The 27,422-nt window shown below is 43.6% G+C and overlaps 1 protein-coding gene across 1 annotated transcript in view; it reads left to right on the top strand.

Moving 5' to 3' along the window:
- The first annotated feature begins 13,658 nt into the window (after positions 1 to 13,658).
- Positions 13,659 to 27,422, top strand: part of vps50 (VPS50 EARP/GARPII complex subunit) — a 109,542-nt gene continuing 95,778 nt past the window's right edge. The window contains exons 1-2 of the mRNA XM_078422914.1: positions 13,659 to 13,792; positions 15,280 to 15,351. Of these exons, the coding sequence (XP_078279040.1) occupies positions 13,760 to 13,792; positions 15,280 to 15,351 (105 nt within the window). The 5' untranslated portion in view covers positions 13,659 to 13,759. The remainder of the gene's footprint in view (positions 13,793 to 15,279; positions 15,352 to 27,422) is intronic.

Below are 27,422 nucleotides of genomic sequence, written 5' to 3'. Positions count from 1 at the left end.
TGAGGATGCTGGTGTTCATGCCAAACATCCTCAGTCTTCTCAGCCAACCATTCCAATCACTCCTTTTCCCTCTTCTATCTTCCAGGAAAAGATACAGCAGCTTGAAAGCTCGGACATCCAAGTTTCAGAATTGCTTCTGTCCCACTGCTATTCAACATCCTGAACCAATCTTTCACACCCCATGCCAGAGGTGCTGCCTCATCCTCAATCCTAACTCTACCTCATTCGGTTACCCCACTATTATACTTTGATATTATTTTGCACTACTCAGATTGTGCATGAAAATCTTGCACCATTCTGTTGTTTTAAACCTATCATTGTATTTATTGTATTTATCATTACTATGTGCATGCTGTTTACTCTGAAATCTTCATGTGAACAAGGAATTTCACTGCATCCTGATGTAAAACATGATTTCTTCTCCTAACCTGGTTATAATATTCATAGAGAAGTTGACAAATATTGTAGCAGATGACACCAACCAATGTGTAAGGAAGTTGTCATCAAATGCTCTCCCAGCAGATTAAATTGTCTAACTACAGTTGTGGATAATATCACATCTGTTTTCATCAAGGATTTGTGGGCAATTTAAAAAAAAATTGTGAATGTAACATTGAGAAAAATTAATAAAGAACAATAAATGTGTGTGTTTGCTTAGAGCTGCATAGTTAAAACTTTAATATAAAGCGTAATGCCACCTACAATATATTTTTCCTATGAAAGTCACGCTTCAATTCAAACTTAGAAATGTTTCAAAATGTGTGATGTGATTGAACTTCTATGTTAGGACCCAAGAATGACAGTAATTGCATATTGCTATCTGATTGTTCAGGATGTAATGATGACTATATCATTCCATTTATACTTCAATGGTTCAATTGTACTTTATTGTCACATGTATCTAGGTACAGTGATATTATTTCTTTTTGCATACAATTCAGTAAAATATTTCTGCTTATGTTGAAAATTGTTGTGAATATATGTATTTCAAAGTACAATAAACTTGCCTTTTCTGTATTTTACCAGTTGAATGCTGTATTTTGTCACAGCCAGAAGACTGAGGCAGTTGAGCAATGATTATGTGTTTTGACAACAAACTATAAAGACAACCAAGGTCAGACATGAAGAAGCAGAACCTTTTACTGTCCAGCATGTGGAGAATCAAAAGTACTGAGGCAATTTGCAAAACATTTATTCATCTACAAAGCTTTAACAATTCAACTTTTAATTCAGCGGTGCATGTACAGTAATATATGAATAAGAATATGTTATCAATGACTGTATTAGATTATCAAAAAGTATCTTTCATTTTTAAGGAAGAAGGGTCACAATCCGAAACGTCACCCATTCCTCTCCCGAGATGCTGCCTGACTGAAGTGAATTAAGTGTTCCACTCCATTGACAGCAGCCCGAGTTTAGACAAAAACAAAGTTTAAATCGCTTCTTCTGAATCGGTGTCATATATTTCCTTCCAGATAACTGAAAACATGTTAACCTAAGAGTCAATTTACATAATTTCTGTATTGTTTGGTATGGCATGCACATTTAACTGAACTGGATCAGTGTGTAAAGATGTGCATATAATCCAAAAGAGGATTTCAGATCATCAAAAGCAGATCAACAGCAGCAGAATTTTAAAAAATCACATACAGTATACAGGTACACCACCGATTTTCCGGTGACTGATGGTCCGGCACATCTTTTAATCTGGACAAAATTACGAGAGCGCAATTGAAATCCCCCCAGAAATCCCCCTGAGGAGGTGTCGCCTCGGCCGGTTGAAGCGGCCGATCTTGATCTCATCGGGAATTTCGCGATCAGACTACTGCTCAGCGGGTCGAATTTCCCCCTTGCAGCCGGAGCTTTGGAACTTCTGCCCGGAAGGGTCTCGACCCGAAATGTCACCCATTCCTTCTCTCAAGAGATGCTGCCTGTACCGCTGAGTTACTCCAGCATTTTGTGTCTATTTTCAATTTAAACCAGCATCCGCAGTTCTTTCCTTTGTATCTTCCTGCTGCAAGATTTTTCATTGAGGTGAATCATCAAGCAAAACATTCTCTCTGAAAATCTGCAATTCAATGACAAAATATTTATGACTAATGATTGTAAAAACTAAAAGTAAGAGAAGGCTTGTTGAATCTGCTTTATATTCCATAAGGTTATAACCCTTTGTTGCCAAAATCCCTGTATCTATCCCCCTTTCTCATATTCCGTTATTGCAAAGATGCAGTGATCGCAGCCTGAAAGGTAGACAATGACTAAACATTCACAAATTTTGGGGGTAAGGAATTCCAAAAATTCACAACCTTCTGAAAATGTTTACCTCAACTCATTCCTCCACCTTATCTTGAGACTGTGAAACCTAGTCCGAAAGTCACCAGCCAAAAGAAATGGCTGGCTTTGAATCCATCCTTTGACTTCCTCTCAGAACTAGTTTAAAAGAAATCACACCTCATTCTCAGAACTCCAAAAAAGATAGGCATATCCTACTCATTCCGTGCTTTATCATATTTCAGGAAATAATCTATTAAATATATTGTACAATAACTCTAAATATATCCTTCCTTACACCTATTGAGAGTCTATGGTCTCATCAAAACTTCGGCCTCAAGAGGACGTCTTTACCATAGCCTTTAATCCCAATGCAAGGAACACCAGCATTTACCTTCCTAATTGTTTGCTATGCACTCAATTTAACTTTTAGTGTTTCTTGTAGAAGGGTGTGCAAATCTCTCAGAACATCAGTGAAATTCAAGAAAAAATGTATACTTTTTTATTTTTGCCATGATGAATTAGCAAAGATTTCTCAGAATTACATTCCATCTTGAACTTCTTGTCTATTTCTGTTTGCAGGCTCTTTCCAAAGTTCCTCACAAAGATTTATAATATTAACAAATTTGTATCTACTGGTCTTGGTCTTCAAATCATTATTGTTATACTTGTAAATTGTAGATAGTATGTAGAGATTAGTTACAGCCACTTTTGTAAATGTGAAATATAAAAGTGCCTATTTGGGAAACTAAATCACTTAGTGGGTAAATCTGAACAAATATGCATATTGACTCAGTTATGCATATGACTTGAGTGTTTGACGGCACTGAGCCTATATTCACAGGAGTTTAGAAGAATGAGGGGCGACCTCATTGAAAGGCTTGGATAGAGTGGACGTGGAGAGGATGTTTCCACTAGTGCAAGTCTAGGACAAGAGGTCATAGCCTCAGAATTAAAGGGCGTTCTTTTAGGAAGGAGATGGGGAGGAATATTTTTAGTCAGAGGGTGGTGAATCTGTGGAACTCTTTGCGACAGAAGGCTGTGGAGACAATGTCGGTGGATATATTTAAGGCAGAGATAGATTCTTGATGTCAGAGGTTACGTGGAGAAGTCAGGAGAATGGGGTTAGGAGGGAGCAATAGATCAGCCATGATTGAATGGTGGAGTAGACTTGATGGGCCAAATGGTCTAATTCTACGTGTATCACTTACGATGTTATGAACTTATGATCTTATGACTTGCACATGGAGGGTATAATTATACACTCCGCATAGTTTTAATACTATCCTTGCAGTTTTAACATTATCCTTATCTTAATATAAATGATACCCCACATGGTGTTTTTATTACAGGGAAATTAACTGAATTTCTATCGTGCAGTAAAGTAATTAACTGGTAAATTGATTGACAACAGATTGAAAGTAAATGAGGATTTTTCAAAAAGCAAGGAGGTTAGGAATATTTTTAGGGGGGTAGGGTTTGAATTTTATAATTAGATTTGGGGAATGGTTAAATTATTGCAAAACATTCCCTTGATATTCTCATTCAGGGAGCAATGCTGGTTTTTATTCTTAACTTGGTTGTGAAGCTTCAATTTATTTTTGCAAATGAACCAAAGGGGGATATTTAGAAACAAACCAAAAATCTGGGTCAAAGGAATTATCCTAGACCCGGTGGAGTTCGATAAAATCTGTCAACTGGAAAATTAAAAGGAGGTGAAATTGATACAGATCTATCTAAATTCAAAGAAAAGGCACGTTAACATATAATAAGAGACAATGAACAGCGCAGAATTAATAAAAAACATTTAAAATGTTAATAGACCCAATATTTGTGATGTCAAATGTCAGAAACAGTAACACCAAAAATGAATACGAAATGTAAACCATGTTGTTTGAATCAAGATGACATGATCTGCTGCATGGTGCTCCAACAGGGAATGTTATTTACAAGGACTTGAACTTGTTTGTACTGAGAATGTCCCGTGCTGCAACCAAGTACAAGTGCCGTGTTCCAATATCGTTATCAAGAGAAAAGAGAACTATTCAATTCATCAAAGTAATGCAGTGCAATTTTTTTTTAAATCAAGGTATCTATTATGATCGTCACAGAGTTGAGCAGTGAGGTGAAACTCAAAGAATTTGCATTCAACTTGAAAGTCAGAAAACTGTGGTGGTATTTATGTTGGTCTCCACCACCGCAAGAAGGATTGAAGACAACAATTATTTTCAGGAAAATAATAAAATAAGTAGAATAATGCGTCCAAATAGTTGAAATCACTAATGTTGGCAAGTCTTTCTTTGCACAAATGATAATTTCACTGCTTCTCAATAACGGATGTATAACCTGAAATTAGAAGTTGTTGTCCAAGAGAATGGATGAGTGATTAAGAGATGGTTGAAAACCTCCCTTACTTCTATTTCCCGGCGCTTGCGTACAATGATTGTGAAATATTTTGGGGAGCCAAGCTATCTATATACATTATTGTTGATGTATATATCTCCTCTGGCTGGAAAATTGAATGGAACTTGCTCATATTATGAATTTATCATGAATTGGATGATAGGAGTGTTAATTTCCTGCCTTCCTTCCATGTTGTTTTGCAGAAAATGTGGAGATAAGCAGCATTTGGCATCAGAACTATTTTGGGATGATTCTTTAAAGTTAATGATGTGTACCCACAGATTTTGGATTTGGTGGATTAAAAGTTGTGCTTAATATAATGCCATTGCTGTCATACCACAACTGCCATCATATTGCACATTGAATGGATTTAATGAGAATTATTTTGTACCATATATGTTTACAGACAAAGTCTATTTATATCTTGCCTGTTGCTTATAAATTGAAAAAAAAGCAGAATGCGTTCTGGTGTTCATTTTTTCCCCAACATTGTAATAAATTTTAAAGGACCAGCTGTGCTGGAATAAATGATCTCAAATGATCCACTACTACAAGCCATCAACACGATACCCTGGCAACCAAGACTCCATCTTCCTCCAGGTTGGTTTAAATTTGCACATAGCTTGCATCACACTACACTGCTCACCCCTTCTCCCATTATCCTGGCTACAATGCAGATCACTAAATATCAGGTTCAGCAGAATTTATGCATGTTCAGACATGGACTGCATAGATTTCTCATGCAAATTTATGGCAGATAGAATGATGGAGGCTAGGGATGCTAGACAGAACAAATGTATAGAGGAAGATTTCAAAAGAGGAGATGAGGCAGAAGCTAAACCAGATAATACTAGGGAGAGGCACATAGGGCTTCTTGGTGAATTATGAATATCTGAGCAATATCTTGCTCAGTCATTATGGGGAGAGGGCGAGAGAATGGGGTTGAGAGGGAAAGATAGGTCAGCCATGATTGAATGACGGAGTAGACTTGATGGGCTGATTAGCCTAATTCTCCCCCTATAAGTTATGAACTTATGGATGGGGAAAAAGTACAGGTGTTGTATTTCCTGCAGTTGCATGAAAAAGCCAGGAGAAGGGAGAGAATAGCGAAAGGTGTCAGACAATGAAATAGGCTTTCATCAAACCAAAAGAAGCGTTGAAAGTATGATTGGATCGCATCGTCCAGAAATTTGCTATCAATATACAAGTGGGAAGGAGAAGTAGGAATGGAACAAAGAATGATCTATATACTGCACTAGACATAGCTTGGATTTATACAGGCTCCCAAAGTAGCAGTTCAGTTGGAAAAAGTGAGTAGTCAAAAGAGAAAAAACGAGTAATAAAATGGTAAGTGTTTCGGTGAAATATTAACTCTGCTTCCTTCTTCATTGTTACTGCTTGACCTGCATGGGCTACACATTGTACATGAGAGCAGTTAATAGAGCAAACTACATTTAATGTACAAGTAAATCATTATTTCATCTGGAAGGGCATTTGGGGCCCTGGATGAAAAGAAAGGGGTAAAAGAGCAAGAGCTGCAATTTCTTGCTATTTCTTCTTTACTTCATCCACATAAACACAACATAGCTTTTGAATTTTGAAAGCCTACTGGGTATCCTAGCAATACAGGAGATTAATTTGAATGTAAAATAATGTAGATAAGTATATCTCTGACATGCTTCTATGTCTACACGCTATTCATGTTGCTAGGAGTTTAAACGATTATTCAAATTCTCATTTTAGTACAATGGCTGCACCACAAAATGTCTCAAAACAAAGAAGTGTTTCACTGTTTCGTAAGGAATGACGTCTACTTTGAAAGTTCCCATTTATAAAATAAAATTTCTAACTATTTTTGGAATAAAGTGCTGGGGTAACTCAGCAGGTCAGGCAGCATCTCTGGAGAAATAGATAGGTGACATTTCAGATGGGGATCCTTCTTCACACTGACCATTATGCTGTTTCGACAAGGGTCTGCTGGAGCACTCCCTGTATTCTAATTAAATGTGGATTGCAATGTGTGTACCTTTCTGGAAGCATTTGAGCTTTATTAAGAACTACTGGGGAAACACCACAAACTCGTCTAATTTTGAATTCCTTGATGTCATGTAGGTTGATAGCCTGCAACATAAATTTGAGGCTATTTTGTCTGCCCGTGTGTCACAACAGATTTTGAGTGTAACAGAGAGTTGGGTGGCATATTTGTTAAAAGTAAGGCACAAAGTGCTGGAGTAACTCAGTGGGTCAAGTAACATTTCTGGATAGCATGGAGAGGTGATGCTTCAGGTCGAGACCATTCTTCAGACTGATTATGGTGATGGGGGGGTGATAAAATCTTGGAGAGGAGGGGCAGTACAAAGCATGACAAGAGATAGGTGGATGTATGTGGTAGAGGGGGGAGGATTGATAGGAGAAAGGTAAGAGATGAAAAGATAAAAGGTGTGAGATAATGATAGAATTGCAAATAGTGAAGCCAGAGGAAGGAACGTAGGTGGAAGGGGAGAAAAATAGGTGTGTGTTCAGGTGGTGCACGGGGAAGGGACGAATTGAGTTGCTTGGCTAAAATTGGAAAATTCAATCTTCATATCGTTGGATTGGAAGCTACCGAAGCGGGATATGAGGTTTCCAATTTGCATGTGGCCTCACTTTGGCAATGGAGGCAGTCCAGGACAGAAAGGTCAGTATGGGAATGGGAAGGGGAGTTAAAATGGTTAGCAATTAGTTGTTCCAGTACAGTAGGCCTTGGTGGACCGAGCACAAGTGTTCAGAGAAACATTCGACAAGTCTATAATTTTGCTGATTACACGAAGCCACAATCGGAACACCAGATGCAGTAGATTACGTTAGAGGAGGTTCTGTCTCACCTGGAAGGACTGCTGCGATCCCTGGATGGATGTGAGAGACAAGATATAGGGAAAGGTGTTACGTCTTGCGATTGCATGGGAAAGTACATGGGGAGGGGGTGGTTTGGGTTGGAAAGGATGAGTGAAGCAAGAAGTTACGGAGATTGGTCTCTGTGGAGTGGAAAAGGGTGGGGATGGGAAGTTGTGACTGATGGTGGGATCAAGTTCGAGGTGGCAGAATTTAAAAAAAATGTTTTCTCAAAAGAAAAGAATCGCGAACGATTATTTAAAAAAAAAATAAATAGACATTAAGCTTATAGACAATAGACAATAGGTGGAGTAGGCCATTCGGCCCTTCGAGCCAGCACCACCATTCAATGTGATCATGGCTGATCATTCTCAATCAGTACCCCGTTCCTGCCTTCTCCCCATACCCCCTGACTCCGCTATCCTTAAGAGCTCCATCTAGCTCTCTCTTGAATGCATTCAGAGAATTGGCCTCCACTGCCTTCTGAGGCAGAGAATTCCACAGATATATTATTATTTCCATTTGTATATGATTATTTATTATGTTTGAATATTGTTGGAGTCTTGGCAGAGTCCCTGAGAATCACCAAACGTTCTCGTCACAGTTAAAGCAACAACGACGATGAAAGATGAGTATACCATATAAGTACTTGATATCAAAAAACTGTTGTCTTTACTTCCAATGCAAAAAAAGGAGGGATGGGGGAGCAGTTGGATAATTGCTAGTCATAAAATGCAACCTCCCAAATGATTTCCTTGCAGGCTTTTCATAAGACTCTCTGTGGGTAATGGTGTCAAGTGTAAACTTGTGCAAGCTTTTCCACAGCATTTGCAAACTCTCAGCACCACCTAGTTGTGAAATAAAAACATGTCCCAATGCAAATCTGGCAATTACATTGAAGGCTTATCCTCGTGACCACTTCCTTTCAATTCAACAATAGGTTGCAAGCATACTGTGACCAGAACTGCATATTTGTGATTTTTATTTAATAACTCAGTGGCTTCAAAGGCTGATTTAGCAATTACTTCTGGGGGAAAATGTTACAATTGTTGTATTGCTGTAATTTGTACTGAGATGAACATAGAACACAAGATTTTAATATGGAGTAATTTAATTTATTTTGTACCACTTAACTTTGCCTAATAATGCAAAATAAGCACATTATTTGATAGGCACATCTTTGCTGAAAGAATGATAGAATTACAGTTACACAACACAGAAACTGGCTCTTTGACCTACCACTTCCATGTTGAACCTTTTGCCCATCTATACTAATCCCATTCACCCACATTGGTCAGTATCCTTACATGCCTTACCTATCCAAATGCCTGTCTAAATATCTGTGAAACACATTGACTAAATCTGATTTCACCACCTCCTTTGTCAGGAAGTTCCGATAGCAAGTCTGTATAAAAAAAATATATTATCCTCAAATTCCCTTTAAAGCTCTTTCCCCTCATCTCAAACTTAGCCTCTCTTGTTTTTCATACAGCTACCAGGTGAAAAAGATTCTCACTATATACCCTAACCATGAGGGTATACATTTTATAATGTTATAAACTTCAATCACACCTCTCCTCCGAATACTTTGCTTTAGGGAAAATAAAGTCAACCTCTCTCTCCCCATCACTAAAGTCCTCCAATCCAGGCAATATCCTGGTGGATCTCCTCTGCAGTTTTTCCAGCACAACCACATCTTTCTCACAGTATGCCAACACATAATTCTTCAAATGTGGCCCAACCAGCGTTATGTAAAGATGCAACATAACGTTTCAACTCTAATATTCTCTGCCTGGGCCTGCAAAGGGAAACACGACACATGTTTTTTTCATCATCCAATCAACCTGTGATGCCACTTGCAGGAAACCATGGACTTGGACCTTTGATCTCTCTGGATATCAACATTCCTTATTTACTGAATATGTCCTACGCCTATGATAGACTCAAAATGCTAGAGTAACAGCAGGACAGGCAGCATCTCTGGGTAGAAGGAATATGTGATGTTTCAGGTCAAGACCTTCTTCAGACTGAGTCAGGGAAGAGGGAGGTAAAGAGATAAGGAAGTGTATGAATAAATTAATAAGTTTATTGGCCAAGTATACATATACAAGGAATGTGCCTTGGTGCTCCGCTCACAAATGACAACACAAACATACAGTTAACAATTAAGAATAAAGCATAACCACATCAAAACAATGAGGATACAACATTACGGCCTAAACATGTGGGTGAAAATAAACCAGAGCAAAAAAGAGACTACAGACTTTGGTTATTGAGTAGAACTATCACTCGTGGGAAAAAAGCTGTTTTTATGTCTGGCTGTGGCTGCTTTGACAGTCCGGAGTCGCCTTCCAGAGGGAAGCGCTTTGAAGAGTTTGTGGTCAGGGTGAGAGGGGTCAGAGATGATCTTGCCTGCTCGCTTCCTGGCCCTTGCAGTGTACAGTTCGTCAATGGGGGGAAGGTTGCAGCCAACAAACTTCTCAGCTGTGCAAACGATCCGTTGCAGCCTCCGGATGTCGTGCTTGGTTGCTGAGCCAAACCAGACCATGATGGAGAAGGTGAGGACGGACTCAATGAAAGCAGTATAGAATTGGACCATCATTGCCTGTGGCAGATTGTGTTTCTTCAGTTGCCGCAGGAAGTACATCCTCTGTTGGGACTTTTTGACTGTGGAGTTGATGGTGGCCCCCAATTTAAGGTCCCTGGAGATGATAGTTCCAAGGAACTTAAATTACTCCACAGATGTGACTATGGTGTTGTTGATGGTGAGTGGGTGGAGGGGAGGGGGATCTCTTTGAAAGTCTACAATTAGTTCCACTGTCTTGAGAGCATTGAGCTCCAGGTTGTTGCGATGGCACCAGGACGCCAGCTGTGTCACTTCCCACCTCTAGGCAGATTCCTCCCCATCCTGGATCAGTCCAATCAGGGTATTGTCATCCGCAAACTTGAGGAGCTTGACAGAGGAGTCTGTGGAGGTGCAGTTGTTGGTGTAGAGAGTAAAGGAGAGGGGAGAGTACGCAGCCTTGTTGTGCTCCTATGTTGAGGGTCTGCGGGTCTGAGATGTGCTTTCCCAGCCTCACATGCTGCTTCCTGTCCGTCAGGAAGTTGATGATCCACTGGCAGAGTGGTTCAGGCAATCAGCTGGGAGAGTTTGTAGTGTAGTAGCTCTGGCACAATCGTGTTAAAAGCAGAGCTAAAGTCCACAAACAGAATCCTGGCATAGGTCCCCTTGCGGTCTAGGTGCTGGAGGATGAAGTGCAGGCCTAGATTGACTGCGTCATCCACTGATCTATTGGCCTTGTATGCAAACTGCAGGGGGTCCAGCAGGGGGTTTGTGATGTTTTTCAGCTGGGCCAGCACGTCTTTCAAAGGTCTTCATGACTACAGAGGTAAGTGCGACAGGCCTGTAGTCATTAAGACCAGTGATCCTTGTCTTTTTGGGTACAGGGACAATAGTGCAGTCCTTGAAGCAGGCAGAGACAGTGCAGGTTTGCAGGGACTGGTTGAAAAATGTCTGTGTAGATCGGTGCCAGTTGTTCGGCACAGAGCTTGAGGGTAGAGGGGGAAACATTGTCCGGTCCTGGAGATTTCCGGCTTTTCTGTTTTCTGAATAGCCTCTCCACCTCTGCAATTTCTATTGTTAAAATTGAGTCATTCTGTGAGGATGTGCAAATTGTTGATTGCAGAGGGGAAGGGCCAGTCTTTGCAAACTCCAGCCAGTCTCTGAGTGGGTGTGAATTGCTGCTTGAGGAGGAGTGGGTGGGGACGGATCCAGTCTTTGCAAACTGGAGTCAGTCTTTGAGTACGTGTGAAGTGGAGACTGTCTTCAGACTGAGTCAGGGGAGGGAGGTAAAGAGATAAGGTGTGAAAACGAGACAAAGGGGATAAGATCAAGGAAAGTTTTGTAGTCGGAGAGTTGGAGGAGTTACAGAGGGAGAGCAAGAGAGGATGTTGCAGAACTCTCGTCGGAGAGAGAACTTCTCAAAGTAGACATACCGTGAGATGTTCTACATCCTTTGGATCTCAAAATGCATCACATTGCACTTGTCAAGGTCAGATTTCATATGCCATTGCTCTGCCCAACTTTCAATCTAATTTATGTCTCACTGAAGCTTAGTCAACCATCCTTGTGATCCCAACACGATCAATTTTTGTGTCCAGGCACCAAGACAATTCTGGACCTAGAACTTTTTTAGTTAGCTCGCCGTGGGTCACACATGCCTTAACTTTCTGGACCAGCCTTCCTTGTGGGATCTTATCAAATGCCTTATTATAGTTCATATAGACCACATCGTTGGGTGACGGTTAGGGTCGAGACCGTTCTTCAGATTGAGAGACTCTTGGGATTTGTTCCAGGCCTACGTGATCTCCCGGTTGCTAAACACGTTAGCTCCCTCTCCCATTCTCTTAGTGACCTTTCTGTCCTGGGCATCCTTCATTGTCAGAGTGAATCCCAATGGAAATTGGAGGAACAGCACCTCATATTTCGCTTGGGCAGCTTACAACCCAGTGCGGTATGAACATTGACTTCTCTAACTTCAAGTAACCCTTGCTTTCCCTCTCTCTCCATCCCTCCCCCACCCTAGTTCTCCAGCTAGTTTCACTGTCCTCCTGATTAATTTGACTGATTGTACGCCTCCTTGTCAATAGACAATAGGTGCAGGAGGAGGCCATTCGAGCCAGCACCTCCATTCAATGTGATCATGGCTGATCATGCTCAATCAGTACCCCGTTCCTGCCTTCTCCCCATACCCCCTGACTCCGCTATCCTTAAGAGCTCTATCTAGCTCTCTCTTGAATGCATTCAGAGAATTGGTCTCCACTGCCTTCTGAGGCAGAGAATTCCACAGATTCACAACTCTCTGACTGAAAAAGGTTTTCCTCATCTCAGTTCTAAATGGCCTACCCCTTATTCTTAACCTGTGGCCCCTTGTTCTGGACTCCCCCAACATTGGGAACATGTTTCCTGCCTCTAACGTGTCCAACCCCTTAATAATCTTACACGTTTCGATAAGATCTCCTCTCATCCTTCTAAATTCCAGTGTATATAAGCCTAGTCGTTCCAGTCTTTCAACATATGACAGTCCCACCATTCCGGGAATTAACCTAGTGAACCTACGCTGCACGCCCTCAATAGCAAGAATACCCTTCCTCAAATTTGGAGACCAAAACTGCACACAGTACTCCAGGTGCGGTCTCACAAGGGCCCTGTACAACTACAGAAGGACCTCTTTGCTCCTATACTCAACTCCCCTTGTTATGAAGGCCAACATTCCATTGGCTTTCTTCACTGCCTGCTGTACCTGCATGCTTCCTTTCAGTGACTTTCAGTGTCACCTTCCCCACATCCAACAATGAACCATTGTACATTTCGTTTGTGCAGTTGTCGTTTTCACACCTCATCCTTCCACACCTCTAGACTCGGTGGGGGCTCAGGACCTTCATCGGCCTGCTCGGCTCGGCCCTGGGACTTTCCATCGCCCGGTGGGGGCTCAGGACTTTCATTGGCCTGCTCGGCTCGGCCCTGGGACTTTCCATCGCCCGGTGGGGGCTTCAAAAAGTTGGGAGCCTCGATCACCTCGTGGCACCACGGGAGAAGAATGAGGAGGAGATAAGACTTTGCCTTCCATCACAGTGAGGGTATGCCTAGAGCAATCACTGTGATGGCTGTTTTGTGTAAAAATTATATCTGTGTGTCTTGTGCTTTTTAATGTCTACTGCCGGACCCTGACGTGAGAGGACGCTGGCGTTGAGTATTCGCCGCTTTTCCGTCAGGATAGTTTGTCTGTTTGTTTCTATGTTAATTGTTTTTGTAAAGCGCTTTGAGCATGTGATAAGGCGCTATATAAAATAAATGGATTATTATTATTATTAGACTCACTCTCCCCTGACTCTCAGTCTGAAGAAGGATCTCGACCGAATAAGTGATCCATTCCTTCTCCCCAGAGGTGCTGCCTCACCCGCTGAGTTACTCCATCATTTTGTGTCTCAAGTGAAGGTTCTCGCAACAGTTGTCGGTTGTTGCGCCGCCATGACCCCTGGGAGGTGTAGTTCTAACTGACTGCCATTGACTACATGTCCCATCATGCATCGCACACATGCAGTCACGTGACCCAAAGATGGAGGGTGCTGAGGTTGGTTGGCGTGAGGGTGGCTGCCTTTAAGCTCAGGCTCGGGTTACCGTCGCCCGTAACGAGGTCCAAGAGGCAGGAGGATGCAGAAAATAAAGTCTCTCATGTCCCGTCAGGTAACGGCGAACTGTTCTGGGCCGTGGGCGTGGTTTAAGCCAAAGCATCGTTTAGGCCTGAGCTGTCTGCAGGAACAAGCCGCGGCTTTAAAGGGGCTAAGCCCACAACAGTGAAGTGGGAGGGCTGAGCACACCGTCAAAGTGTTGGGACAGGAACAGCTTGATTCTGGGGGAGGAGAAGGGATGTGGGGAGGAGGGGCTTGGGGGGTGCGGGGAGAGGGGCTTGGGGGGTGCGGGGAGAGGGGCTTGGGGGGTGCGGGGAGAGGGGCTTGGGGACGGAGTATGGTGTGCATCAGTCACTCAATCTGCATTTGTCCCCTATAATTCTGTTTCTGTTTTCTGCTGCACAACCGCCAACAGCTGGACTATCTCGTGCAGAATGCCGAAAATCAGTAGCAATTAATGCAGTACTGTAATGTTTGTTACTCTTTGGTTTGGGCTCTTTGGTTGGAAAGTTGTAAGTAAAAAGGCAGGCATTTATTTTCTTTGGAATGTTATGGAAAAGGATTGGAGCAATTCGGGCATGAGGTTGTGAAATAAGAAGTGGATCAGAAAATTGTTGAGACCACTCTCTTTGGAAAATTGAACATGAGGCAAATGTTGGAAGTGTCATGTAGTATTTGGCAGAAATGGATGTTACTCTGTTAACGTGTTGTCAGGGTTTCTGGCAAAAGAAATACACTGAACGTGGTGGGGAGGGGTGAGACCAACATGTAAGAAATGGTCCTGAAGTGGAACCCAGTAAACCATGGTGAAGTCATTGGTAGAAGAAAAGTGATGAATCTGAAGTGCTGGTGAAAAATGTGGGTTTGCCGTTGTAGAGACCCTGAGACTGAACACACATGGAATATAGAACAGTTCAGCATAGGTCAGGCCCATTAGCCACAATGTCAGTGCAATACATGATGCCAAATTAAACTAATCTCATCTGCTTACATTTGATCCCTATCCTTTAATTCACTGCATATCCTTGTGTCTAAAAAAGTCCCTTAAATGTCATTATCACATGTGTCTCCACCACCAGTGGGTTTCAGACACCTCCCTGTCTCTATATTAAAAAAACATGCCCTGCACATCTCCTTTAAACTTTGCCTCTCCTGCCTTAAAGTTATGCCCTCTAGTCTGTGAGAAAACAAAATAATCTTAATTTAAAGTAGGAGGAAATGGTCGCTTAAATTTGAGGTGGCCATTGGTATAGGGGATCTATGCAGAGAAATTGAGTTAAGAAAAATCAAGTAAAGCTAAGGAGAAATTGGAATCGTGTAGAAGGGAGCAGGATAAAAATTGGGTGTGACACTCAATAAATTTTGCTCTTGGGCCTCGTGCATTTCTATCATCCATTAGAATTAATTTTAAAACACATACATTTTGATTTTCAGTGGTCTTGCATGTTATACTGGAATGCAAAACACAGCATGGCATGTAAAGATGCAATATTCTTCATCATTATCATTGTTGATTTGTTCTATTTTTCTTACTTTTTTCAGGGCCTGAAAAGCCCCCAAGAAAGTGTGCCAGAGATTAAATCTCCTGTCGAAAACTTTCGAATCCCCAGCAAGGTATTGTGCCAAAGTTATCATGTTATCTACATTATGCGATTTTTATCGTTTCAAGTTTACTTTTACTTTGGTTTAGAGATACAGCGTGGAAATAGACCCTTCAGCCCACTGAGACCGCACCGACCAGCGATCCCCGTACACTAAAACTATCCTACGCACTCTAGGGACAATTCACAATTTTTACCAAGCCAATTAGCCTACAAACCTATATGTCTTTGGAGTGTGGGAGGAAACGAGCTACCGGAGAAAACCTACACAGGGGAGAATGTGCAAACTCCATACAGATAGCACCCGTCTTCAGGATCGAACCCGGGTCTCTGGCACTGTAAGGCAGCAACTCTACTGCTGAGCCGCCCTTTGTGTAATGACATTTTCTGCATGCATTGCCAAAGCCTTTTAAAGCTCAGTTTCCCTTGTAAAACTGTAAAGTTATTTTGTTTGGGAAATAGACCTGTGAGAATTAGATTTAATACTTCATAAATGGTAAAAATAAAATAGTTTGGCAAATTAGAAATTAAGTTGTTCGCATCAAAAACAATGGTGAATAAACAATCATTTATTAAAGTGAAGTTATTCATGGTGCAGATGTAGATTAATCTGCTCATTGTATTTCATTTGGCTTTTCAAAAAGCTGATGGTTAATTCTGTCCCTGAAGATTTTTACTATGAACTGAGTTATAGACTATGTGGGGGAGAAAATGGATCTCCTCATTCTGTATAATCATTGTTGGCATTGTACTTGAAAGTAGATTAATCAAATGTACAATTTCACCTTGCTAGATCTTTTACATTAGGTTGTGTATAAAATGTTTCTGATTAGATGTTCGAAATCCTCTGAACAAACATTATTTTTGAAAATAAAAGTGATCAATTATATTTTGTTATGTTATTGTTTTGGGGTCTTTGATTTGTTTTTTTTCCCATTTAACATTTTAGGGGTTTATAAAGTAGAACATATCAATTTACATAAGATCATAAGTGCTAGGAGCAGAATTAGGCCATTATGCCCATCAAGTCTACTCTGTCATTCAATAATGGCTGAACAATCACTCCCTCCTAACCCCATTTTCCTGCCTTCTCCCCATAACCTCTGACAGCCATACCAATCAATAATCTATCTCTGCCTTAAATATATGACTTAGCTGAATATATATATATTTATTTATTTATCTATTCAGCTAATGCATAATTTGCTCTCTATATATATATGTATGTGTATATATGTATGTATATATATATATATATATATGTATGTATCTGGGCTCCACAGCCATCGGTGGCAGAATTCCACAGATTCACCACCCTCTGACTAAAGAAATTCCTCCTCATCTCCTTCCTAAAAGAACGTCCTTTAATTCTGAGGCCATGACCTCTAGACCTAGACTCTCCCACTAGTGGAACATCCTCTCCACATCCACTCTATCCAAGCTTTTCACAATTCTGTACATTTCAATGAGGTCCCCCCTCATTCTTCTAAACTCCAGCGAGTACAGGCACAATGCCGTCAAACGCTCATCATATGTTAACCTACTCAATCCTGGGATGATTCTTGTAAACCTCCTCTGGACCTCCTCCAGAGCCAGCACATCCTTCCTCAGATATGGTGCCCAAAATTGCTCACAATATTCCAAATGTGGCCTGACTTGTGCCTTCAGTCCATTTTTAATTTTAGCTGTGGTTATTAGAAGATATTCGACCAGCAATTGATGTCCTTCCCTAGTCCCTTATGGAACTATTAATAGGACATGATAATCTGGATTTTTTTGTATCATTTGTAACTGTGTATTCCGGTTTCTTGGATAATTAATTGTTTCATTCTTTCTGGGGCTTATGCTCCTAGAAGGACAATACAGTGTTAAGTAGCAAATTATGCATTGGGCAACTATCTCTTACTTTGGTTCTTTTAATCTATTTTTACACCGTAGATACATCTATCTGTATTATTAAAACTCTGTTAGTTTGTTTGATCATGCCTAATTTTTGTGCCCCCGTCACACAATAGTGCGACAATTTTTGGCCCACCTTACTCACCATTGTCCTGGGGTCACCTTAATGCAAGTTTCATTCAACTTGGTCTTATATAGTTAAAGTTATAGACATTTTAAAGTTTAAAAATTACTTTTTAAACTTATGCTGGTCGTGTTCAGCGTTCAACGTCACAATGGGACCTGCCTGAGTGACGGGAGTGGCGGCCAATGTGGGGGGCACGATGACTGTCGGGGGTGGGACCCGCCAGGGTGACAGGAGTGGTGGCCAATGGGGGGGGACAACTGCTAAGTCGATGAGCTGCTGCTAACTCTCCCACTCCATCCCCCCTGAACCCCCTCCTTCCTTCCCCCCCCCACTCACCCTCTCCATTCCCCTCAAACCCCCTCCTCCCCTCCCCCCTGCACCCACTCCACCCCCCCTCAACCCACCTTATCCCCCCCCTCCCTCGCCCACTCACCCGCTCTCCCACCCCCCCCCCCCCCCCCCGCCGGGAGGACGAGCTGCGTTTTCAACGTCAGTCCGCATGTGCGCAATTGGGGCGGCCTACGATATTTTGACTTTGCGATGGTGCAAACGGCAGCGACCCATAGAGAGCCACAGCTCGCTTTTGGCCACGTGAGGAGGGAATAGAGTGGGTGAGGGAGGGGGGAGATAAGGGGGATGGAGTGGGTGAGGGGGGTAGGGGAGGAGGGGGATTGAGGAGGAGGGGGGGTTGAGGAGGGATGGATTGGGTGAGTGGGTGGAGCGGAGGAGGGGGGTTGAGTGGGGGGTGGAGGGGGAGGTAAGGGGAGTTGAGAGGGGATGGAGTGGGGGGAGGAGGGGAAGTGGGGAAGTGGGGGAGGGGAGGCTGCTAGACCAATGCAGGAGAGGTTTGGGGGAAGGGGAAGGGGGGATAAGGGGGTTTGAGGAGGGATGTAGGGGGCTTGAGGGGAGGGGGGGGTTGAGGGGAAGAGGGGGTTGGGTGGAAGAGGGGGGTTGGGTGGAAGAGGGGGGTTGAGGGGAGGAGGGGGGTTGAGGGGATGGAGTGGGGGGGAGGAGGGGGGTGTTGAGGGGGGGTGGAGTGGGTGAGTGAGGGGGATGGAGGGGGAGATGGGGGATGGAGTGGGTGAGATGGGGGGGTGGGGGAGTGGTGATTGTTAGACCAATGTAGGAGACGTTTGGGGGGATGGAGTGGGTGAGTGAGGGAGGGTAAGGGGAGGGGGGGTTGGGAAGGAGGGGGTTTGAGGGGATGGAATGGTAGGAGGGGGGTTCAGGGGGGATCGAGTGGGTGAGGGGGAGATAGGGGGGTCCAGGGGGATGGTGTAGGGGGGGGGGCGAGAGGGGGAGGAGAGGGTGCTGGACCAAATGCAGGAGAGGTTTGGACCCACTTGGTCTAATCTTTCTTTAAAAGTCTCTTGTTGAAAAGTGGTTTTGCATCTTGACATGTGAAATGTGTAAATTTCTATATTAATTACTCTCATAGTATAGTATGAAGAGCAAATTGTCGAGGATATTATGACCCTGCATCAGAGCATGGATAGATTGGGTGAAAGCATGGCACATGGCGTTTGATGGGAGAAATGCATTTGGGAAGGAGGAATCAAAAGGCAGATTATTTTATCAGAAGGAGACAGCAGTGGGTTAACTACAGAAGTATTAAGGATAGGATATTGTGTTGGAGGCAGTCCAAATGAGATTAGCTGTGCTAATACCTTTGATGCGTGGATTGTCTTTTCAAGAGAGATAAGCAGGTTTGGCCTGTATACTTTGGAGTTTAGAAGAATGAGTGATTTTTGTAACCATATAAGATCCTAAGGAGGCATGACGGTAGATGTAGAGATGTTTTCACTAATGGAAAAATCTAGAACGAGGGGACATAGTTACAGGATAAGGTCATGGAAATTTCTTCTTGCAAAGAATGATGAGTTTTTTGGAATTCTCTATCCCAGTGAATATGGAGGCTAGCTTAAAGAAAATATTTCAACAAGGGGTAGCTACATTTTTGAAAGATCAGGGAATTGAAGGCACAGAGAACTAGATGAAGCCTGGTGTAGATCAGCTATCATGTTAAATGATGGGGCAGCCTTAAGCAACCAGATGGTTCACTTCTGTTGTTATTTTAGTGTGTTTCTTGTCAATTTCACATATATCAAATGTATTTCTATTGTAATGTTAGAAAAACTCTGTATTTTAAAAGTAACAATTGAAGGAGAATGGAGAAAAAAAATTGCATAGGCACTTATTTATTTTTCATCTCAGTCATTTTTGTATAAGAAAACAGGAGCTGTGAAACCAGCTCAGTGCTGGAATCTCTATGAATGTATAGTCTGCTCCATTTACAACTTGGGTGCACAGCAAAATAACAGTATGACCAGATGTTATGAATGCAATTTGTCTGAAATAATTTGCAACAGCGTGAATCTTTGTAAATGGATCTGGTTCAACTCATCACATTTTCACCAATTGGAATTTACAAATCTTCAATGCCTTTGCTGTATGTTACATATAGTTCCTATTTCATATTTATTTACACATATATATATATCAAGTCTCAGGCAATTTCTCAGAATATCTGTAATGTAGAGGGAATCTGGTAAAATATCATTTAATCTCAATCCCAAAAGTCTCTGGCATGTTGACAGCATAATCATAAAGGTAATTTTCCATTTGTATTTTTCCTGCTAATTAAATGCAATACCATGAGCAGAAACTCTGCACCCTCGACATTGCTTGCTCTTAATGTCGCTTTCATGAGGCGGTGTCGATTAAATAACTATGACAAGTCATTTGTTCACACACCCCTAGTGTAATTCGTTCAGTGTAAATTTCACAGGTATATTAAAAAAAAAAAAGATTCTTAGCTATTCTAATGCACCGCATGAGAGAAGTTAAGCACTGCAGAAATTATTGTACTGCATTGTTCTACTTGATTTAAATGGAACAAAATGAACTTTGTGTCCTTTTATCCCATTGCCTGGAGGTTCTTTAGTTGGAGGGCATAGATTTATGATGTGAAAAAAAGAATTAATGCAGATCATTAACATTTGGAATTCCTTATCAATGGGATGATTGATACACATCTAATTGTGGATTTTTCAAAGGGAATTGATCAATTCCCAGGGATGGACTGTGTTCAGGGTCAGATTAATTGTATTTATTTTTGAAAGATCCAATGCAGATGGACCAATAGTCAGCTGTGGTGTTGCTGTACAATATCACAATTTTTGAGTTTTCATTTGCAGTGTATTTGCATTTGTCTTTAATGTCCCAATAGTCTTCTCTGTTTTTCGTCTAACACGAATGGAAACTATTACTGTTGTTTTGCTTGCCTTTTGGTCATATATTTTCATCTGAATTTTCTGTACTCTTCTAATCAGTTCAACAAAAGTCTGTCTGCAGAATGTATTGTGCACAAAGACTTTGTAACCATTGCTTTATTTTCCCATTTCCTGTTAACTTACATTTTGGAAGAGGGAGTTCTTGTGTTTTGATTCAGTACAGGTTGGGGTAGGTAACATAACATAACATAACATAACATAACATAACATAACATAACAACACTTTATTGTCACTCGGCACAACACCGAGCGAAATTTCAGCAGTCACACAAAATACAGCAAAAAGAAAAGAACACAGGACACCCGACCCCAACACAAACATCCATCACAGTGACTCCAAACACCCCCTCACTGTGATGGAGGCAACAAAACTTCCCCTCTCTTCCCCCCGCACCCACGGACAGGCAGCTCGACCCCTACCGAGGCAAACGACACGCACAGCCCCCGCAAGGGGATGGAAGGCCCCCCGGCCGAGCCGCCCCGGGCACCGAAACGTCCCGCGGCCGCACCGGGCGATGTTAAGTCCAACGGCCGAGCCGCACCGGGCACTGAAACGTCCCGCGGCCACACCGGGCGATGTTAAGTCCAACGGCCGAGCCGCACCGGGCACTGAAACGTCCCGCGGCCGAACAGCGCTGACGATGTTAAGTCCAGCGGCCAAGCCACACCGGGCACTGAAACGTCCCGCGGCCACACCGGGCGATGTTAAGTCCAGCGGCCAAGCCGCACCGGGCATTGAAACGTCCCGCGGCCGAGCCGCACCGGGCACTGAAACGTCCCGCGGCCACACCGGGCACTGAAACGTCCCGCGGCCACACCGGGCGATGTTAAGTCCAGCGGCCAAGCCGCACCGGGCACTGAAACGTCCCGCGGCCGAGCCGCACCGGGCACTGAAACGTCCCGCGGCCGCACCGGGCGATGTTAAGTCCAGCGGCCGAGCCGCACCGGGCACTGAAACGTCCCGCGGCCGAGCTGCGCCGGCAATGTTAAGGCCCGCAGCCGAGCCGCACCGGGCACTGAAACGTCCCGCAGCCGAGCTGCGCCGGCAATGTTAAGGCCCGCAGCCGAGCCGCACCGGGCACTGAAACGTCCCGCAGCCGAGCTGCGCCGGCAATGTTAAGGCCCGCAGCCGAGCCGCACCGGGCACTGAAACGTCCCGCAGCCGAGCTGCGCCGGCAATGTTAAGGCCCGCAGCCGAGCCGCGCCCCGGGGAAGAGACCTAACAAAATAAAGGTTTCCCCCCGCCCCACCCCCCCACCCCACCCCACCCCACACCCCCACCACACACCCCCACCACACATACACAGCCAAAAACAGAAACAAAAACCATCCCAACACCGACACAAACAAAAAAAAAGAAAAAAGACAACAGACTGCCAGAGAGCCGCAGCCGTTAGGCGCAGCCAACTCCTCTATTAATATATGTGTGCTATGGAACTGAAGTGAATTTTAAATCATTCCATACATAGGAGAGCTGACAAGCCTGCATTGAATATTTTTAAAGTAATTTCTTGTTCTTTTTTTATGATAGGCTTTCATTTTCTATCTAGTGGCTAACCCTTCCTGGTCTGGTAGATTTATTTTGGCATTGTTTCCAACGGTGCAGAGCTTACATGCTGGGGCCATGTATTCTGGCACTGATATAGAACTAGTTTTGTGTATGTGTTTTTAATATCTTTAACATTTAGTTCTTTTGATCCTTTTCATTGTCTAGCTGAGATGCACTTTTTACTCATTTTCTCAAAATATCTTCTTGTTCTGCCTTCATAATCTGCTGAATCTAAATTCAAAACCTGTTTTCTTTGTTTGAGTGCTACACTGTGCATTAGATTTAGGAATTTGTACCAGCATCTGCAGTTATTTTCTTGTACATTAGATTTAGATAAATCGGCATCCCAAGCTAAAGGTATGAAATTGTCTTCCTTCAAAGGTTCTGCTTGTGGTAAGAGAAGGGTCTCGACCCGAAACGTCACCCATTCCTTCTCTCCCGAGATGCTGCCTGACCTGCTGAGTTACTCCAGCATTTTGTGAATAAATCGATTTGTACCAGCATCTGCAGTTATTTTCTTAAAATGCTTCAATATCATTAATAGGCATTAAATTTAATAATCCTGTTTAACAGCATGTTTAATAAGTAGTGTGAAAGAAAGAAAATGCTACACTGACACATTTGTGGCTGAGGATGTTAGTGGAACTATTGCAAAACATTAGAAAATAATGAAATTTTATTCCGTATTAGTCCGACGGGGATGTCACAATTAAGTTGTTGGTTGCATTTCAGCCATTGGTTCTATGCTTCATGGAGCAAAAGATATTGTGTGTGCGTGGCAATGTGAAATATCCAGATAATTATAATAATATATAATAATATATAATATATCTTTATTGTCATTGTACAGGGGTACAACGAGATTGTTAATGCCACTTCCATACGATGCAATAAATTAATTAGCTAATCAACGGAAATTTAGACAACCCAGAGAAACAAAATTAGAAACAGTTAAAACAGAATAAAGTGCAAATAGGTCTGTGCCGGGTCGATGTGCGATGTGACCATCCAACTCAGCAGGACCGGTTCAGAGCAGCTATGGCCCTGGGGATGAAGCTGTTCCCGAGTCTGGAGGTGCGGGCGTAGAAGGCCTTGTAGCGTCTGCCAGATGGTAGAAGTTCGATCAGACTATTGCAGGGGCGTGAGGAATCTTTATGAATGCTGGTGGCTTTCCTGAGGCATCGTGTATTGTAGATGCCCTCCAAGGCTGGTAGCTGTGTCCCGATAATCTTCTGAGCTCTGTAGACTACCCGCTGAAGAGCTCTCCTCTGCCTCCGTGCAGCTGAGATACCACACAGAGATGCCATGCATTAGGATGCTCTCTATGATGCAGCGGTAGAAGGTTGTCAGCAGCTGTTCGGGCAGACCAGTCTTTTTCAGCGTTCGCAGGTAGAACAGTCGTTGCTGTGCCTTCTTGACCAGCGCAGCGGTGTTAGTGGACCATGTGAGGTCCTCCGAAATGTGAGTGCCCTGAAACCTGAAGCTGAACACTCTCTCCACACTGTCCCAGTTGATAAAGATCGGAGTGTATTCCGCATTATGTGAACCTTCGGAAGTTGATGATCAGCTCCTTGGTCTTAGAGGTCTTTAGGGACAGGTTGTTATCTGAGCACCAGTCCGCCAAGTTCAGCACCTCCGCTCTGTAGTGTGTTTCATCACCATTGGTGATCAGCCCGATCACCGTTGTGTCGTCTGCAAATTTGACAATGGTGTTGGTGTCGAATGCAGGAACACAGTCGTGTGGGAATAGGGAGTAGAGCATGGGGCTCAAAACACAGCCCTGTGGTGTGCCGGCACTTGGGGTGATAGTGGAGGACAGGTGCGGGCCCATTCTCACTGCCTGCAGTCGCTGCATCAAGAAATTCAGGATCCAGTCACATAACTTCAGTCCCATTATTTTATGGATGATGGGTAAATTGTGACAATGTTAATTCAAGCAATTATCTATTGCCTTCTGAAATAGTGCATAGGATCTTCTATACCATCCGGGGGCAGATGGAATCTCGGTTTATTCGCTTGCCCACATAATAGCGACCCTACCAACATGGCAATTTTTCAACATCTCTGCTGTAAGCATGCAATTTCATAGGTTCAAATCTAAATCCAGAAAGTTAAGCTAACAGCTTCTCTCGGAGGTTAAGAATCATAAGGTTATAAGTGATAGGAGTAGAATTAGGTCATTTGGCCCATCAAGTCCACTTTGCCATTCAATCATGGCTGGTCTATCTCTCCCTCCTAACGCCATTCTCCTACTTTCTCCCCATAACCCCTGACACGTGAATGAAATGAGCTACTGACCCCTAACCCTTTTTTATGACCTGAGACTTGTCACCCTGAGTCTTATCATCTGAGCCATGGAGGCACAACTACAGGTTGAACGCTAATTTTCTGGCAACTGATAGTCCGCCCACCCCTGTAATCCCACCTTTTTTTCTTATCTCTGGCCTTTGTTCCAACCATCTGACTATTTAACCCCCCCTCCCCCCCACCTATGTCGGTCTATTACCTGCCACGCTTTGCCCTGCCTCTCCCATTTTCCACCTTTCTTCTCGTCTTCCCCCCCTCCCGCCCCTTCCACCCTACACGCCGTTCAGGAAGGGCTACAAGGGCGTTTCACTCCCTCCTTTTGGAAAATCTGACCACGCTGCCATTTTCCTGCTGCCGGAGTATAAACAAAGGATAGTATGGGAAACGACAGTGACGAGGGACGTAAAGCGGTGGTCTGACCATTCAGAGGCCATGCTGCAAGATGCACTGAGCGATGTCGATTGGAATATGTTCCAAGCAAGTTCCAGAGACGTCAGTGAGTTTGCGGAAGCGGTTACGAACTTCATTGCAACAATAGCCGATAACATCGTCCCCACGGTAAGGGTTAGTATCTTTCCTAATCAAAAACCCTGGGGGACAGGTCTATTCGCATTGCCTTGAATGCTCTTGGAGCAGCAGGACACCAGGTGCCTTTGGCAGGGGCTACGGACTATAACTAACTACCGGTGCAGCCCCCCCTCAACCGGAAGTGCCGGCACCTCCTTAGCTGATGACCTGAACTCTTTTTACGCACGGTTTGAGACGGGTAACATCACCCCTAGCTCGCCGTCTAAAAACAACACCGACAGGGCGCTGACTAGCGAGGCTGGATGTGCACACATTCTTGGTGTCCGAGCACGACGTGAGGAGGGCTCTGACGCGTGTGAACACGCGGAAAGCTGGAGGCCCAGATGGTATAGTTGGGCGAGTACTAAAGTCTTGTACTACTCAGCTTGCTCCAGTGCTCACCACAATATTTAACCTCTCCTTGGCAAAGTCCGTGGTCCCTGCATGCTTCAAAAGATCCATTATTGTACCGGTGCCAAAGATTGCCTCTCCAGCTTGTTTGAATGACTACCGACCGGTGGCCCTCACCTCGGTTGTCATGAAATGCTTCGAGAGACTAATCAAGAAGCACATCTGTGCCCTCCTTCCTCGCAACATGGACCCACTGCAGTTCGCATACCGCCCGAACAGATCCACGGATAATGTGGTCACCCAGGTTCTGCACACCGCTCTCTCTCATCTGGACAGCCAGAAGGGGGGCTATGTGAGGATGCTGTTCATTGACTTTAGTTCGGCTTTCAATACCATAGTCCCCACCAGACTTGCTTAGAAGCTGCTGGAACTGGGGCTTAGCACTCCTCTGTGTGCCTGGGTCCTGGACTTTCTCACCGCCAGGCCCCAAGTGGTCAGGATGGGGGAACACACATCTAGGTCCCTCACCCTGAACACAGGATCCCCCCAGTGTTGTGTCCTTAGCCCCCTACTGTACTCCCTGTACACACATGACTGTGTGGCCAGGTTCAGCTCAAACTCCATCAAGTTTGCTGATGACACTGTGGTGGTGGGCCAGATCTCTGACAACGATGAGAAGGCCTACCGGGAGGAGGTGGCTGATCTGGCACTCTGGTGTCGGGACAATAGCCTCCTCTTGAATGTCAAAAAAATGAAGGAGCTGATTGTGGACTTTAGAAAGGCTCAACATCCAAGGACGTACACACCACTGGAAATAAATGGGTCTACTGTGGATAGGGTGATCAGCTTTAAATACCTGGGAGTCCACATCAAAGAGGATCTGACATGGACAACACACATTGCCGCACTGGTGGGTATGGCAAAGCAGCGCCTTTAACACCTTAGACAGCTGAGGAAATTCAGAGTGTCTGAGGATCCTTTAATGCTTCTACTCTGGGGCTGTAGAGAGCATCCTGTCCGGCAACATCACAGTCTGGTTTGGGAACAGCTCTGCCCAGGACAGGAAGGCCCTGCAGAAGGTAGTGCGTTCGGCAGAACGCACCATGGGAACTACACTCGCCCTCCTGCAGGACCTATACATCAGGAGGTGCAGATCGAGAGCAAGCAAGATTATGAGGGACCCCTGCCACCCCAGCAACAGACTGTTCTAGCTGCTACGGTCAGGCAAACGCCTCCGCTGTCATGCTGTGAAAATGGAGAGGTGAGACGGAGTTTCTTCCCACAGGCCATCAGGACTGTTAACTATTAAATTTTCTTTTCTGTATTAATTTAAATTTATATGCTGTAATTGTAATTTTATTTATTTTTGCACAATCCGCAGGCATTGCCACTTTCATTTCACTGCACATCGTGTACGTGACAAATAAACTTGAATCGTAAGGTCTTAACCTGAATCGTCTCTTATCCATGTTCTCCCACATTCCAAAGCCGTGCAGGTTTGTTGGTTAATTAGCTTCTGTAAATTGTCCCCAGTGTCCATGATAGAACAAGTGTATGGGTGATCGTGGTCGACGCTAACATGGTGTGCTCAAGGGCCTGTTTCTACGCTAAAGTAAAACTAAACTCGTGGATGTAACTGAATTGAGAGCCCTCAGTTCAACTAGATATAAACAACAATTTATAGTGTTTTGAACGTAGTGAAGCATCCCAAGAAACATGACTGCGTTATCAGAAAAACTTAGTCAGGGGTTATCATGACAGATGACTTATTCGAAGATTAATTGATTTTTTTGAGGTGAATTATTGCATTTGCAATGTTCTGTTCTTTTCTGGCTTCCTGAAGCAGTACAAGTTCAACAATGCTATTGTTGCAGCATTAGACTTGACTTTAGAGATACAGCGTGGAAACAGGCCCTTTGGTCCTCCGTTTCCACGCTTTCCAGCGTTCACCCAGCGCTTTGCACTATTCTACTACTGGAAATAATTTACAA

This window comes from Rhinoraja longicauda, chromosome 2 (genome assembly GCF_053455715.1).
Source record: "Rhinoraja longicauda isolate Sanriku21f chromosome 2, sRhiLon1.1, whole genome shotgun sequence".
NCBI classification, from domain to species: domain Eukaryota; kingdom Metazoa; phylum Chordata; class Chondrichthyes; order Rajiformes; family Arhynchobatidae; genus Rhinoraja; species Rhinoraja longicauda.
This window is presented reverse-complemented; position numbering and strand designations above follow the sequence as displayed.